This window comes from Nipponia nippon, unplaced genomic scaffold (genome assembly GCF_047370975.1).
Source record: "Nipponia nippon isolate SJK-2023a ecotype South Korea unplaced genomic scaffold, ASM4737097v1 scaffold_5, whole genome shotgun sequence".
Taxonomy (NCBI): Eukaryota; Metazoa; Chordata; class Aves; order Pelecaniformes; family Threskiornithidae; genus Nipponia; species Nipponia nippon.
Genome location: NW_028262369.1, coordinates 9,940,242 through 9,956,158, shown reverse-complemented (window position 1 = coordinate 9,956,158; position 15,917 = coordinate 9,940,242). Strand labels below are relative to the sequence as shown.

At 41.8% G+C, this 15,917-nt stretch overlaps 1 protein-coding gene across 9 annotated transcripts in view; it reads left to right on the top strand.

Moving 5' to 3' along the window:
* DCUN1D3 (defective in cullin neddylation 1 domain containing 3) overlaps positions 1-15,819 on the top strand; it is a 26,267-nt gene extending 10,448 nt beyond the window's left edge. For 4 of the 9 annotated variants that reach the window (XM_087732073.1, XM_087732077.1, XM_087732078.1 and 1 more), the window contains 3 exons: positions 619-694; positions 5,510-6,042; positions 8,035-10,716. In XM_087732073.1, the coding sequence (XP_087588199.1) occupies positions 5,612-6,042; positions 8,035-8,518 (915 nt within the window). In that variant the 5' untranslated portion in view covers positions 619-694; positions 5,510-5,611 and the 3' untranslated portion in view covers positions 8,519-10,716. Of the gene's footprint in view, positions 1-618; positions 695-4,795; positions 4,892-5,509; positions 6,043-8,034; positions 10,717-11,286 lie in introns of those variants that run through there. The other 5 variants (XM_087732079.1, XM_087732081.1, XM_087732080.1 and 2 more) reach the window with 3 other exon arrangements.
* The last annotated feature ends 98 nt before the right edge of the window (positions 15,820-15,917 follow it).

Sequence of the window (15,917 nt, the reverse complement as noted above, 5' to 3'; positions counted from 1 at the left end):
CAGTTGTAGCTCTTGCTGCACAAACCAGGCATACCTTTGTCTGTCATCTTATCTTCAGACCTTTGTAGTTATATAGCAGAGCTGGGAATTTAAGAGACGTGAAGTTGAGACAGCTCAACAGAACATGGGAAAACAAACATGGAAAAGAATGTGCTAGAGAATGAAAAAAGAGAATTACTTTCTAGACCCAAATTATGCTTTGCTAGGTAGCAGCTGTCTGGCATTCACAGATTAAACAGCCGCTTAGCTAACATGCATTGACAATGGTAGCATGTCCTCTGTTTTGCTCTGAGTGCATGAAATGAGGAATTAACTCTCCCATGCTGAAAGCCATAAAAGTATCCGGAAGTGTGTGTTTACTCCTAACAAACATTTGAACTTGTCTGTTGTGTTCAGTACCTGATCTATGCTTTACATGACAATGCGGAGGTAATGGTGTTAATGCTACTTTATAAGTCAAAAAGTGAAATAGTTTTATAAAATGACTCTTTCACCAAATGGGTTTTGGCTATGAGGGGTTTTATTAAATGTATAGTCGCTTCTGAGCGATTTAGTGCATTTTATGGTTTTCATAGCCTCTTGTAAATGTAAAGATTTGTGTGGTCTTTTGTCTTGCAGCGTTCCATGTGGAACCCAGGGAGCCTGAAGAAGGCTGTGCAGCTAGTGGAATGATTCCCCGTGTAGCTGAAACTATGTAAGTATTAGATGTTTGCTTACAAGATCACTTGCCCAGCATCAACTGTCAGAGCAGTGATTGCTTCTGGTTCAGCAGTTGCAATGATCCTCTCAAGCCTCCCAATGGAAAGCTGTCTGTATCTGTTCAGAGCTGGAAAAAGACAGGCCACCCGTAATGCTGTTCCCTACTCAGCTATTTTAGAAGTCATGTATCCCTGTCCACTAAAAGGTAGATAATGCATAGTGAAATTCTGTACAATTCTTACAAACTATGCTCAAGTGTTTGTGAAAAGTTGAGGCTGGGTTGAGACTTAGTTAAGCTCTAGCAATGTTGTCTTTGCCTTAGCTAGTGAACTGCTACTTGGGAAGGGATTTAATGGTTGGCTGAGCTGTGTCCCCTTTTGTTGTGAGATTTCCTAAATTTGTCTTTGAGGTGTTCTTGAATGGAGGGTTTTTTCCTCTTCTCTCTTGATACTTTCTGCATTTTGAAACTTATTGTAAACACCTTCTGATGCAATTCTTTATTAAACGGCATAATGCTTGGCTGTGTTTTGTTATTCTCTGGACATGTCCAATAATTTCTGTTATTACAATAATGTCGGTCATTAAAGAAAAATACAGGGTTACTTAAATATCTCCTTTGCATCTTCTCTCCTCCTGCCAGCTCTCCCCCACTTCAGTGCTGCTGTTTTCAATTGTGCCATGGTGTGCTTGTATGACAGAGAATTATTACTGAGTCACTTTGTTGTTTTGCTCCCTTCAAATCTTGGGGTTACGTGTGATCTGGTCACTTGAAAATGAAGAAAAACTGATTTCTTTACAGCACTTTAAAAAACAAACAAACAAACAAACAAAACCAACCAAAACAAACCCAAACAAAACCACCAAAAAAACCTAAAAAAAAACCCCTCAAAACAAAACACCGCACCAAGCATTAGCAAGGTCTTTCCAATCTTATTCAGGTTTTCCATTTAATATATTGGGCAATATGGTTCTACACATCCTTTGTTCTTAGAGGGTGGCTTTCCTTTAACTGGCTGTATTCACCAGCACAAGTCTTCCTGTGGTTCCAGTTGCTTACTCCCTTCTAGAAAGGAGCAGAGAACATCATTGTTGGTCTCTGCTTTGCAGTTCCTATTGTGTGGAAGATGGCCTCATGGGCATCTTGGTGATTCATGTTTACTGTAGGTTATTGCTCAATACTTGTCTGAGTAATCGAACTTCTTTGGGACTACCGCATCCTGTAGCGCTGAGTACATTCCAACCTTAGCCCTGGATTTTGATCTTTTTTAGTAGAATGGCAAAACTAGTGGTCAGTGCTGCCTTTGTGTCTCACTGTTAGGTTGTACAACGCTGTTACAATGATTTTGCTCCTGGGAACCGATCCTTTTGGGAATTGGTGCTTTGCCACCAATCCAGTATAACCTTTGGCTCTGTGAGAACTTTATACTTGTAGTTCCCAATCCAGCTGGGAGAAATATCTCTGCACGTCCTTGTCCTCACTTAGCTGTAATTGGCATGACCTAGACGTGACATTTGCTTTGCTCCACAGTTAACTGAGTAGCTCTGTTCGCTTTCCTGGGAGTGCTTTTTCATGCTCCTTGAACACCGAGTTCAGTGCAGCTCCTGATGCTGCAACTGGATCCTCTCTCCAGCCTTCCTTAACAAAAGGGCCGAGTTCTCCCACTTGTTTCTATCTCCTTCCGAGGCTCTTGTTCCTTTCATGCCTTGAAACCTGAGTCATGTAGGAAGCGGAGGTGACTAGTAAGTGAAGTGGATCCAGCTCAGTGAAGGCATTTTATAAAAGGGTAACTGATGGAGCGCCAAAAGACTTCTCTTACAAAACCAGATACATGCATAAACTGCCAGCGGATGCAGTCTGACTGTTTTCTTTTCCCCAAGCTGGTTTTGCTATTTTTGGGGTAGAATGCTTCAAAGTATCTGGCACGTGGCATCAAGTTTCAAGTAGTAGAAAAGTGAGGAATTGCAGCAACTGTACTTCAGTATCTTCTAGTGTTTGTTCATAACGAGTAGGATTGTGCTCTGAAAACCTCCTCGGCGGGGAGGAGGAAGGAAGAAATCCATTACTGCAGGGAAGAGCAGTGTTAGCAGAGCCCGGGCAGTGGCTGTTTGGGAGCAGCAGTCAGCTCCTTGGCAGGCAAGTAGGTTGGAGTACCGAAAACGTGTTTGTGAGAGGGGTACGCTGCGGGGGACGTGGCTAACTTGCGCTCTATGGGTTAAGGTTACTGTGCTCTCCAGTGGTTTTTGGAAACAGCTGCTGGGACACTTCCCTACATACAGGTGTTTAATAATGCTGGCTGACCTTCCCTCTATGTATCGTGATACTGTCTTTTCATGACAGCAAATGACAATAAACCCCGTCTGTTTCATCATACTGGTGATGTCACTTTGTAGACTTGACTATTAGATTGTTATCATTGTTAATACAAGCCATTGCTTAGGAAGCATGACAGCATGAATCACTTCCGTTAGGAAAATTTATGGACAGAGGATGTAAGTTAGTCTTGCAAACTGTCTTTTTTTTTTCTTAAAAAAAAAAAACAAACTTTAAATTGGGGTTCCTAAAGTGAATTGGATTCATCTCTGGCCATTATGCTGCATGTGATTTGACTACTACCAGCTACTTCAGAGGAAAGTACCATTCACTAATAGACAGGTATTCTTTAACCTGCCCATAGGGAAAAGCTGTTCCAAATCCCCAACAGCTAATAATTGCTGTTATGTGTTTGAGCAGTAAGTTTTATAAACTAGCTAAACTCTACTTTAAACTCCAATACTAGTTTTTACTCAGGATTTTTTTTTATTCTGTTCCTTTACTTGCGTGCTTCTCTCTACAGAAAAACTTAGCCAAAGTAGTGCTAGCTGCCTTTGAGAAACTGATGGGTAAACAAGAATTAGTGTAGATTGAGCATTTGAATTCTGATGAATTTAAGGGGGGGGAAAAGGAAGGCTGGTATCTGGGAGTTAATCACTAAGCAGTAATTTACACTGCCTAATAATATCCTGTTTGTTTTGGTGTAATGAAAAAATGACTGGTGTAGACTAGAGAAGACGATGTTGCTCAGACGCATGGCAGCACAGCAACCAGGGCCAGGCTGTACTCTGCAATTCACAACGAGCTGTGAAGTACTAAGGACCAGTGAAATTGTCTTTTGGGTTGCTTTTGTGGAAATGCATATTTTTAATGAATCCTTTAAAATACAAATGAATAAGAAATTATTCTTGAATACATTAAAATGAACTTGCCTATAAAATGATGCTGCAAAGTTCATCTTTAAAGCATTTTGATGCAAGGATGTACCAGCTGTTTGTTCCTTCTGCTGCTTAAAAATAGGTTTTTGTTAGTTCTGTTTGTGGGTTATGGGCTTAAGAAAAGGGATTGGGGAGGGGAAGGGAAGCCAGATAGTTGAAACCAGCATCTTGGCTGTTGTAGTTGTACAGGCAAAAATACTTTTTTTGCTCGTGAAAATGCATACATGCTGTTTTGCCAAAACAGGTATAATGGCTGAGAGAAGATTTACGTTTGTAATCCTAATATCTGGAGAATTCATCTGCACTTGGTGCTGCTCTTCCAAGCTGGTTTGCAGCTTAAAACAGGGGTTCGGTTTCAGAAGAGCTCTATCCAAGAAAGAATACAGAAAAACTGACATGACATCTATTTTATTTCATTTTTAGTTTTTGTCTCTTTTATTTCTTGTTCTAATTCTGTAACCTGGAAGCAGTAAACAAAGACAAGGCAAACCCAATTTTTATGTTTGAGGCTTTTGCCTAATTGACAGTGGAGATGAAATGCAAATAAGTGGGTAAAGGAGGAATATGATAAGCAATTGCTTTCTTGGAGTTGATGTTTCTGAGAAATAGACTGCCCACGGCATGGCTGCATGCTGATAGGATAGTGTCAGAGGGTTAGTTTGGTTTTAATAGGGAAAATTTAAGAAACCTTTTCTGTGGGTAAAATATCTTTTCCAAATATGCAAGGCTTTAACATTGTGATTTATAAAAACAGAGTATGATGAAATAATTTTGGCATTTTAATTTTGATTTTTTTTTTAAATGAACTGGAATTACTACTTCTTGTCTGTCTGTGTGTCTGAAAAAGTTTCATTAAAAAGGCCCCCTCTCCCTGTCTCGTTACCTGAAGAGAGGAGCCCACTTGAAACAATGAATAATTCCTAAACACCGTCTTGCATGAAAAGTGAGTGTTGCCTCCTTTCTGCAAACACGCTCTGTGTATGTTTTAAGAACAAAAATCTAGATTCCAAACTCTGTTAAAAAAAAAAAAAAACACAACTCCCTCCCCCCAAAAAAAACCCCACCCCCCCTGAAAAAAACCCTTTTGCCCATTTGCTGAAGGTACAGTCTAAATCTACTACTTAAGCCTCTGCCAGGTTGTCCCATCAGTGTCCCCATCCCCCCCCGCTTTGTTTATATTCTGTGTATAAAATATGGGTATACTTTTAAAAACCGTTTCCTTTAAAATATTTCTGGGTTAGAGTAGTCTGTCTTGATGAAGCCTGTACATGAATCAACCTCTTTGTAACCTATGTTACAGTAAGAATTTTAGGAATTTCCTTTATTAGGACCTGTTAGTGTACTGCAGCCACTGAGTGAGCTGCATTGATTTCTAGGTAAAACAGCTTGAAATTGCCTGAAATTTATGGCATATGCCAACCTTCTGTACACTACTCCTTTTCAGTACGCAAAACTTAAATATCCTGAAGTCGGTCTCTTACTGCCAAATGTTATCCCACATTTAATGCTTACAATATTCTTTGTGGAGAAACAGCAATTTGACTCTGAAACTGTTTTTCAGGTTAGTTGACTGCCGCTAATGGCATGGTGAGATGTGTTGAAGAGCAGCTGCGAGGGTGTCCGACGGCAAGGGGACTGCTCTAGAAGCTGGGCTTGCAACATCATGGGCCAGTGTGTCACGAAGTGCAAGAATCCTTCTTCTACCCTTGGCAGCAAAAATGGGGAAAGGGAATCCGGCAGCAAGTCGCATAGTAAGAGAAGTGCAGTCCACAAAGACGACCATGGTTCAGCTTGTGGGAAGTCTTCAGGAGATATACTTGTGAATGGGACAAAGAAAACGGACGCTGCTGTAGAGTCTAGTCAGCCTCCAACGTTTTCTGGAGATACAAAGAAAGACTCTGTTTCCAGCACAGAAGAATCTTCGCTCCAAAGGATCGGGGAGTTATTTAGGAGGTATAAGGATGAACGGGAAGATGCCATACTGGAAGAAGGAATGGAACGATTTTGCAATGACCTCTGTGTTGATCCCACTGAATTTAAAGTGCTAGTTTTGGCTTGGAAATTCCAGGCTGCTACCATGTGCAAATTTACAAGGTTAGTTCTTGTAGAACTTGTAATTATTTTCATATGTTAAAGTATATCCTGTCATTTGTATGTTGGAGAGACAGCCTCATTAGCTTCACTTACTTATTTCTTCTAACACTTGCATTTTGATCAAATTAATTCCTACTACCGCAGAAGGTAAGCTTTATGTTGTCCTCTTTTGCCCTTCCCCTCACAGTGGATTTCAGAACCGAAAATGTGGTTTTGGGCATTATGCTGCTAATGATGAACAGTGTAGTGAGATTCTGTAGACATTCATTTATTCTTGATTTACCAACAGAAGTTTTACTGTATCCAGCATTATCTTGGTGATGAGATTGGACACTGAAATTAATTTTTGCTTTAAAGTAATGTGAGATTCCTTTGTAATTGCTACCAACTCTGTTATCGTTCTGTGAAAGAATGACAGACTGCTTCCTAAGAATTGTTCCTGCCCAACCAGTGTTACACTTAATGTCTTTTTCCAAGCGTAATCCTGTTAAAGCACGGAGAGAGACGGAAATGCAAGGTTTTTGACACTGGTAGCTGTTTCATACAGGCTGACAAGTCATTTGTTATTTAAAGTACTGTCTGTCCTCCTGGACAAGGGGGTCAGTCAGCAGGCTTATAGCATATGTGATGCTACAGGAAACGACAGAAAGACTAAAACTTACCAGGGGAAAAAAAACAAAACAAAACACAAAAACCAACAAACCCAAAACTACAACAGCCCCCTCAACTTGATTATCAATGTCCAGGTAAGAGCAAGTAAAGACTTCCTACAGGGACTGGCTGAGAGAGAATGAATAGTCTATCCAGATTGGTTTGAGTAACGCTACCTATTTTTACTCAGCTTCTAACTTTCAAAATTACTTTGGTGTTCTGAGCCTGAACACAGCTTTTCCAGCATCCTCAGAGTCTTTGTGGATGTGGGTGCGTGTCAAATGGATGAGTTACTCTGGAATGCAAACGTGGACTTACTAGAGGCTGACGGCGCAGGTGTTTGCTAACATTGTGAAGGAATCGCAAGTAGTGTCTGTGATTCTGCACAACCACCATGAGTTTTATTAACATTGTTTTGATTTTCTTGGAGAGAGGGCAAATCTAGTGGCGAGAGGTTACCTTTGTTAAACGGCACGCTCCGTGATACGGGTGCTGATCGACGACTTCTGTCAAAGAAAGCAATGCAGTCTTCCGTTCTCCTGAGCACTGCCCCATCTCCTGTCTTCCCTCCAGCCTGCCCTGCGTCAGAGCCTGCTGGCTTTGGTTAATATTGGCTGGTTATAACACTTGCTCACGAGCATTAGAGAAATCAGAGCTAACCATCTACCCACTGGGCCAGATTATTAGTAGGCTAATTAGTATAGGCCTGGTGCTTCGAGCAGTGTTTATACATTGCATTGTAGCCTGTGTTGTGTGATGATGTGCTCTCTTCCACTCTCTTGGCAGGTGCCTTGCTGACTGTCGCCGCTGGCACCCTTTTTATTTTGCAGGCTGGAAGAGCAACCAAAAACCACAGGAAAGCCACCAGTGAACTGCTCTGTCCCTTGAGAACAGCTTGCCCATAGCATGGGCATTTAGGCATGGGCAATATTGAATCAAGCTGATTTATATATGGCACTTCAGTCTATAAATGTGGTGTTTTCAAACATTTGGCATTTCTTCTGTGGTAAATTTTATTCACTTTTTATTGTGAAAGGCACTGGATGTGGTATTATCGTAGTCAGAAAGCTAGACAGCAGAATCACTTTCGAATGCTAACAGTGCCCCAGCAGATCTGAGTGGTGTCTGTGGTTCCCCAAGCCATGAGAAATTTCTTGGAAACGTCTCCCCTTCCAACAGCTCCCACTGTCAAGATTTTTGTGCCACCTGGGCTGAGAGCACACCTTGTCTTGTCCAGATAACCCTCTTCTGAGTTGGCCTAGCTGAATGGAGATGGGCAGTGTTCAGCAGGTGAGGTCGGTGGGAAGCGCTTGATCTAATTTCTGTTCTCTTGCTTAATAGGAAGGAGTTTTTTGAAGGCTGCAAAGCAATAAACGCGGACAGCATTGATGGCATTTGTGCAAGGTTCCCCAGCCTCTTAAACGAAGCCAAGCAGGAAGATAAATTCAAGGATCTCTATCGTTTCACCTTCCAGTTCGGCCTGGACTCTGAAGAAGGACAGAGGTCGCTACATCGGGAAATAGCCATTGCCCTTTGGAAATTAGTCTTCACCCAAAACAAGCCCCCCATTTTGGACCAGTGGTTACACTTCCTAATTGAGAACCCCTCAGGAATCAAGGGAATCTCCCGGGACACGTGGAACATGTTTCTAAATTTTACTCAGGTGATTGGACCGGACCTTAGCAACTACAGCGAGGACGAGGCCTGGCCGAGTCTCTTCGATACCTTTGTGGAGTGGGAAATGGAGCGAAGGAAAAAGGAAGAGGAAACCAAATGTATTACGTCTTCGGACACAGAGGGCCTGTGTGCGGAGGAACAGACTTAGCGGCGTCGAAGCAGCAGTGATGAAAGCAACCTGTTGCCCTTCATAAAATGTAAACTCTGGATGTTTCTGGAAATTACCGAGACTCCAGATTTTTCTACTTTACACCTTTTTCTGCCTTGTCTTTGAAAGGGCTCTAAAATGCTGTATCATGTTTTAGGCACTTTCTTAATTTTGGTTATTCCTTTTACTCTTGCCCTGAAATATTTGACCCTGGCTACAAGTTAAGCATTTTTGGTTTGTTTTTTTTTTTTTTTTAAGACTTCAGATTAGTATAAGTCAGTCTGATACTTCTTGCACAATGTAGATCTTTTTAGTTAGGTTAAATTAACATTGCTAAATTATACAGTGCCAGATTAAGTTTTTCAGACTACATCTGTCAGGGCAGGTCTGTACTGTGTGTAGTGCTGTTTACATTGTTGAAATTTTAGGCTGTAATAATTTTAAGGTTTTATACCAAGATGAACAGCAGTGTTAACTGTTAACTATAAATGCATTAATCCCCCGGTAATAAGGCTCTAAACAACATAAGCAACAGCTTTTTGTAATATGGCTAATTCCCATTTTAAGCTAACTCCTAGTGAATGAGTCCAGATCATTCCTTTTTTTGGAGTTTCAAACTAAATGTTGGGATTGTTTTATAAAATTACTGTACCTGTCAGTCAACTGAGTGGTAGATGACGATTTGTATCTAAATCTCTTACCCATCACGTAATAAAAGAGCAGTGCTACCTCAGTTTTATTGAAAGTGGACTTCTTGATGGACTTCCATTTTCTCTGGAAGTTGTATTTTTGTGGTAACATGAGAATATTTTTACTTGACTAAAAGAACCAAAGGTTCTGCTTCTTAAGTTTGCTAAACATTGACAGAAGCAACACACAAACCCTAAGTCTTCAAGGAAAACTGTGGTATAATTCTGCTTTAATTTGTTTGATTTATACCTAAAGTATTATCTTACTTGTCTGGCAAGCACAGTACTTCCATGTAAGGAACTATCTTTTGCATTAATATTGACAAACCGATTTTTTAAAACCTATGTTTAATTGCTAAATCGCAGTTAATACTCCACACTTTCTGGAGCAACAATATCGGCATCTGATGACAAAGTGAATTCTTAATGTGTTCTTAATGACAACAGTGTAGATGAGTCATTTTTAGACTGATTTGATAATATTTCAATAGGAGTCAATTTATTATTTTACAATGCCTGTATTGGGACTATTTGCCTGTTGAAACTGTTGTGACTTAAAGGGAGTTTTATTAACACTGGTTGAAACTTTTTTGGTTATTGATGCTACCTTTTTTAATTTTAGTATGTCAACTTTTTTACACCTTTTGGTAAAAGGGATGATTGCCAAGGCTTTCTATAGAGCTAAGTACTGGCTTAATGAATTTGATAAACTTCCATTACACACCTTTTATTTTCAGAGCTGCATTTCAGGATCATAAAACGGCTTCGATTAAAAAAGCAGAACAAACCAAAAACAACCTGGACAGTCATCCATAGCATCTAATGGCTTTTGTGATATAAGGGTTTTAAAGCTAAAGGGAAACAGATGTTAAGTGGCGAGCTTGTCACTGGATCCAGGATGGCATGCTTTGCACATCTGCTGGGCCCCAGGGGGGTGAGCAGAGAGAGGAGGAGGATCTGCCTGAATTCTGTCACTGGCTTCGCTGGTGTGCAGCCTATGCAATAGCTTGGCTCTGAGATCATAAATCACTAACAAAACGTGGGTATTGAAAACTGTTTAAAAACAAGCCCACAAGCCACAGATAGCATCCCTTTCATCTAATAAAAGGAGAGTTTGGTCCATGCTGCGTCTGCAGGCTCTTGCTGGGAGACGTGTTAAGCTGTGGAAAACAAATGTAGTTGTTCCGGATGCAGCTGAGCCTGTCTCTTTGCAGGGGGGGAGCCCTGGACTTGCTGTTTTATAGGGAAATACACCCAAAGCTTTGTCCTTGCTACTGTAACCCTCCAGGCTACCATGGCACAAGCACTGTTTGGCAGCAAAACCTTATTCTCATTTGGTGAGCAAAGCAGGCCAAAGCACTTGTGCTGGTATAACTGAATTTATGGTGAGGCTTTTGCCAGTGCTGTTATTTTAAAGAAGGAAAAAAAATTCCCCAACAGAGGCTACTTTGTTAGCAAAAGTTCCAAATGGAGACCTGATTTGATAGTAAATGAAGACTGTATTTATAAGTTTGAGACTACTCACTCATTCAGCTGTTAAACTATTTGTTCCTCACTTCATTTTTTTTTTCCTAAAGGGAATTTAAAATGTCCAGAGTGTGAAAACGTAACTATTCAAATGGATAGCCAGCACATGCACGTGCACACAAAGTCGTGGCAGTGGCTGCTACTGATTTACACGTCAAACTGCAGCAGCTCTGAAGGACGAGGGATAGAGCTCTTTAAGGAAGGTGTTTATCTTGTGGTCTGAATGGGGATTGCAGTAAGGAAATCAAATTGCAGCACATCAAGGCTTAGCCTGTTGTAGTGCATCAAATGTAATACAGCTTCTTTTTAAAGGCAGTGGTGGTGAATATACAGGAAGGGAAAAATCTTATTTCCAGTTGGGGCAAGGACATGCAGTTCTCAGTGGCTTAAGTCGCATGCTTTCAGTACGAGAGGACAGCCTTGCTCTTGTTCTGCTGCTTTCAGCCTAGCAGGAGCAACTCCACCGGTTGGGTAGAATACTTGCAAATGATCTAGCTAGCGAAGTACCATGTATTTTTAGCCTAACTTCAGGTTTTTAATTACCATTTACAGAATGCAAGCCAGACCTGTATCAGTTTTAAACTCCTGAACCAGGAGCTGAAGGCGCAACTCTTTGCTGAAAGTGAGAGAGGGCATCAGACCTTCCCTTGGATTGCCTGGTGATTTTATGATGCTAACCCAGAAGAGGCCGTGCTCTGTAATGCTGGTGGACCTGTGTGGGAGTGGGGTTTTGTACGTGTTTCTGAGAAGTCTTTAACAATATTGGAGCCTCTGAAAATATGCTTGTTTAATGGTTAAACTGTGAATATCTGTGGAACAGGCCAAATACATTCACTCTTCATTCTGATATAATTTAAATCTTTATTGTGTAGGGCACAGGACTGTAGTGAGCAGTGATGCTGCTGGAATCCTTGAAACCGTTACAACTATTTATTTATTTTTTTTAATTAGAGTATGCATTAGGAAACTTGATACATGTAGTGAATCTGCTGCAACTTGGGTTAAATAACTATAGATAACGATATAGATAGTTTTAGTAATATACTGGAAAACCGGTCTTGACATCCACACTCTGTGGCATTTTATTGCCTTCCCTTATATGCAAAGAAATAAAACTCCTGTAAACTTTACTCCCGAGTAATAAAACACTGACCACCTGCACCATATTATAGTTTGCAACACCTTTAAAATTTGGCTCCCAGATCAACTGGAGCTTCAGTTGTGCTAATTTTTACTTGTGTGGGTGCGTTTCTGAGGTCAAAGACTATTTATTGATTCAAGTAAGGATTTGAAAGATTCTGCCCATAGTTGGCCATAAAATATGACCAAGGAAATCAGTTGAAATTGAATGCTGAATTGTGAGTTTACTTGCTGCTGGTGCTATTCTATCTGGAAAATTATAGCTTTTTAATACTGTGCAATCATAATGAAAGAACCACAGGAATAATAAATGAAGGTGTGGCAGGTGGCACAAAATCAGATAGCTGAAGCCTGTGGCAGTTCGGTCCGCCCCAGGGCGAGCGCTGGCTTCCCCAGGCTGGCAGGGCAGATCTGCTCGTGAATCAGCCTCTGAACCGCTATAGCTTTGCAGCCAAGCACACGTAAGAGCATGAAACGAGTTCACCCTGCTCTGCTGACGAGTGGGTGCCTCGGGGTTGGCTCCAAATAGATGCAGCCCCTCTTCCCGGGGGTTCAGAGTGCTGGGGGCAGCAGCAGCTTTGCCTGCCTGACTTTGATTTCGCTCCTTGCGTGTCCGTCACAGCCCGAATACCCCGTGGATCCCAGGACAGGTCCCAGCCTGTCACCTGTGGTTCCCAGACATGGCTATGCACTGACTAGTGACCTTAGTATTTTCATGACACTGTCAACATAAGTATCTTCCTTACAGTTCTAAGCCTTCTTTCCAAAAAAAACCCAGCAAAGTTAAACACCACATAGTTAAAAGCCACCTCAGTCGTGATGTAATTTGTTGGCTGAGGTTACATCATTCCCATTCCTCGGAAAATGATAGTCATTGTGAGTCTCTGGGTCTTGCAGCCTTGTGTTCTGCAGCGTGGTCCTTTTTTAGAAGATCCTCGGTAAATTGGGCACCCAGTTCTTCCCTTGAGCTCACTCTGCTCCAAATGTGTGCATGTGAATTTAGCCTTTCATATTAAAAAGGAAGATGCTTAACCTGAAACTCAGAATTCTTCAGGGTAGTGTTTCAATATACAGCAAAACATAATTATTTTTTCAAATAAGTATTGAAAGCCAAGTGTCTGCTTAAATTTTGTTGTGTGCAAACAAACCCACCAGTGTTAAAATTTTCTCTCTGGACTATTGAAGATTGAATCTTTGGTTTTCTGTTGCCAACTGAAGTGAAATACGTGAGATTGTAGGACAGAAGGCTGTAACTCCTTCACCATGAAGTACATAGGTATCTCTACCTCTTGTTCTTAGACTTGAATAGTTTAAGGTTACCCTCCTTTGCTCCCAGGATTTTATGCCTGGATGAGTAATCTATTTTTTTTTTAATTGACCCAAGTATTATCTATTTGCCATACTTTTTGGTATACTGCTTTTAATCTGCATGCAATTGACCCTTTGAAAGGGAGCCAAGTCGAGCTGCAAACAAAAGTGGCGGTCCTCCCGGGTGCTAGTTTTGGAGTGCAATAGCGTGACCGACCCGAGCTTCAGCGCACGTGGCTCAGGGGCTTTTATCATCACATGTCCTCTTCCCTGGTCGGGATGCCTGTCCTGACAATAAATTGAAGATGGAGCAGCTACTCCCCAAGAGGGAGCCATCAGCCTTTTCATTTGCCCTTGAAAAATTTTAGGAACCCACTTGATGCAGTGCCATGAGCGTATTTTTCTTTTGATGAAAAATACTGCGTTTTGTTCCCTTGGGCTGGACCCGTAACACCTGGCAAAGACGGGAGCTGCAAGAGTGTAAGGGCTGCGCGCATCCCTTTCCTCCCTGAGGTCAGAATCTTGCTCAGGATAAAACCCTTGCGCTTGAGCAAAGCTGGAGAGTTTTGAGTGTATTGGAGCCGCCAGAGTGGCTTCGGTGCTCAGTTGTATTCATTAACGCGCTTAGGTGGTGTCTCTTTTTCATGCAACACATCTGCGTCCCTTGCTTTCCTCCCCCAAAGAAAACGACAACCCAGTTGCTGTCATTGCACATCCCGCATAGATGCCGTGCTGTAGCAACTGCTGCTACAAGATTCCTCTTCCAGTTGGAGGGCTGCGTTTGGGGTGTGACCTCCTGCGCTATCTGTACGGGCATATATTGCAAGAGAGCAGGGGAGCGTGTGAGCCGATGGGTGAAAGAAGCATGCACGTACTAGTCCTGCTAACAGCTTGCCTTAACTCACTGAAATTGCAGCGGTTCCTTGCTACTATTGCAATCCTCTGTCTTTCTGTAGTTAGGTTTTAAAATCCAACAGGTTCTGGAGGTTATAGAACTTTATTTTATTTTTAAAAAGCTTCTCTCTTTGCGTAATTGCACTCTTCAGATAAGCCCTTTCTGGATAACGTATCATTTCACACACAGACAGGAAAAAACCATCCGTCTCCAGTGGTCTTGCTGTAAAGTTTTGGGTTTTCTTTTTCCCGTGTAAATTATATTTGGACTAAAGGTTGCCTGCTGTTGAATCGGTGTGTTTACTTGAATGTTGCCATTTTATGCAGTTACAACTGCTGACTGTTGCTCTTCTCTGGGCCCGTGAGAGGGGAGATCGTGTGACCAGAGGCGGCAAACCCGCACAGAGGATCAGCGGAGCTGAAGGCTGGCTGCTGTTTTTATACTCCCGTGTGTATTAAATGCTAGAGGCCTTCACAGAATAGTGCTTAATATTTTGAAGTTGTGACTTTTTAAGTCACGCTAAACATAGTTATCTTAAAAATACGCTTGCTTTCTTAAGTTTGAAACAGTCTTTAAAAAAGGAGATGGGCTGGCAGGAGTGGTTGGAGGGCCTCGTGCTGTTGGTTGTTGAGTAACTTGACTTCCAAGAGACATGGATGCAACTGGCAGGATTAGGCCCCGACCCAGCGCTACTGGGGTTTGTACTGGCTGGTCCTGAGGGCATGAAGCAACCGCGAGTCCTCGACAGGCTGCGTGGAGGAGAAGGGTCAGCCGGGAGAGCTAGGTGGTGCAGCTGGATTTCTTGGAGCACTTGCTTGTGGATCTCGGCCCCAATTTAGCCTGAAGTCACCCTGTATGGAAGGAGTGCGTTTTGATAGTGTGTTTGCTCCCAGAGAAGTAACTAATTCTAATTAAGGAAATAATGAGAGCACACCTTCTTGCGGCTTTTGTTGAATCGCATGTGAATACAACTAGCTGATCGATCTCTCAGTCCCTCAGCAAACCAGCAAGGGTGGGTAGGATCAAATCTGCCACTCTTCGTGTCGGGAGTGGTTTTTGCCTTTTTGGACTTGCCCGAGAGAGAACCACGTATGATCCAATTTTCTCGCTCTGGGAAACGATGAATGTATTGTGTGTCGTGGAGCAGAGCCGTGCTTCCTCTTCAGACAGCAGTAACAGAAGTGCTGTGTAAATGTAATGCTTGAAAATGGCTGGAGTAAATTCTGTTTCATGTAGGATCTTTTTTTAAAGGGATGTGGCCAAATTTGAAACCGTGATCTAGAGGAAAAGTGGGAGAAGTTCAAGATGATGCATCTACTGAGTCCCATTTGGTTTGGAGTTTTACAATTACTTTTCTTATATCAAATTTTGCTCACCGTTGTTGTCTGGAACAGAATGGAAACAGCATCTTCTACAATGTGCAATCGAAGGCACAGTGCACGTAGGCTGTACTAAGAAGGTTGTCTTTACTTGATAGCAATCCTGAGTGCAATGTTTTTGTCGTGTCCCTTTTGGAAGAAGAGCATTAAGTGCGGTCTGAGGTTTTTCTTTTCTTATAAGCAAAGCATTGGTTTGTCCATTACTGACTTCTTGTGGAATTTGTGCCAGATGTATATTAAATATTTTGGTGCTTTTTCTAATCCAAGCTGCCATTCATTTACCTGTGAGATTATTGTATTTCTGTATATTTAAATGACCAATCCCTTAAAGAAAAAAAAAAAAATCCTTCAGTCAACAATGTATCCCGCCTACTGTAGCTTTGTAAATGTTCCAGAGCTCCTGGGTTTCCTGTGTTCCAGTAAGGTCTGAGGGGAGGGAGGGGAAGAGCTACAGAAACCTG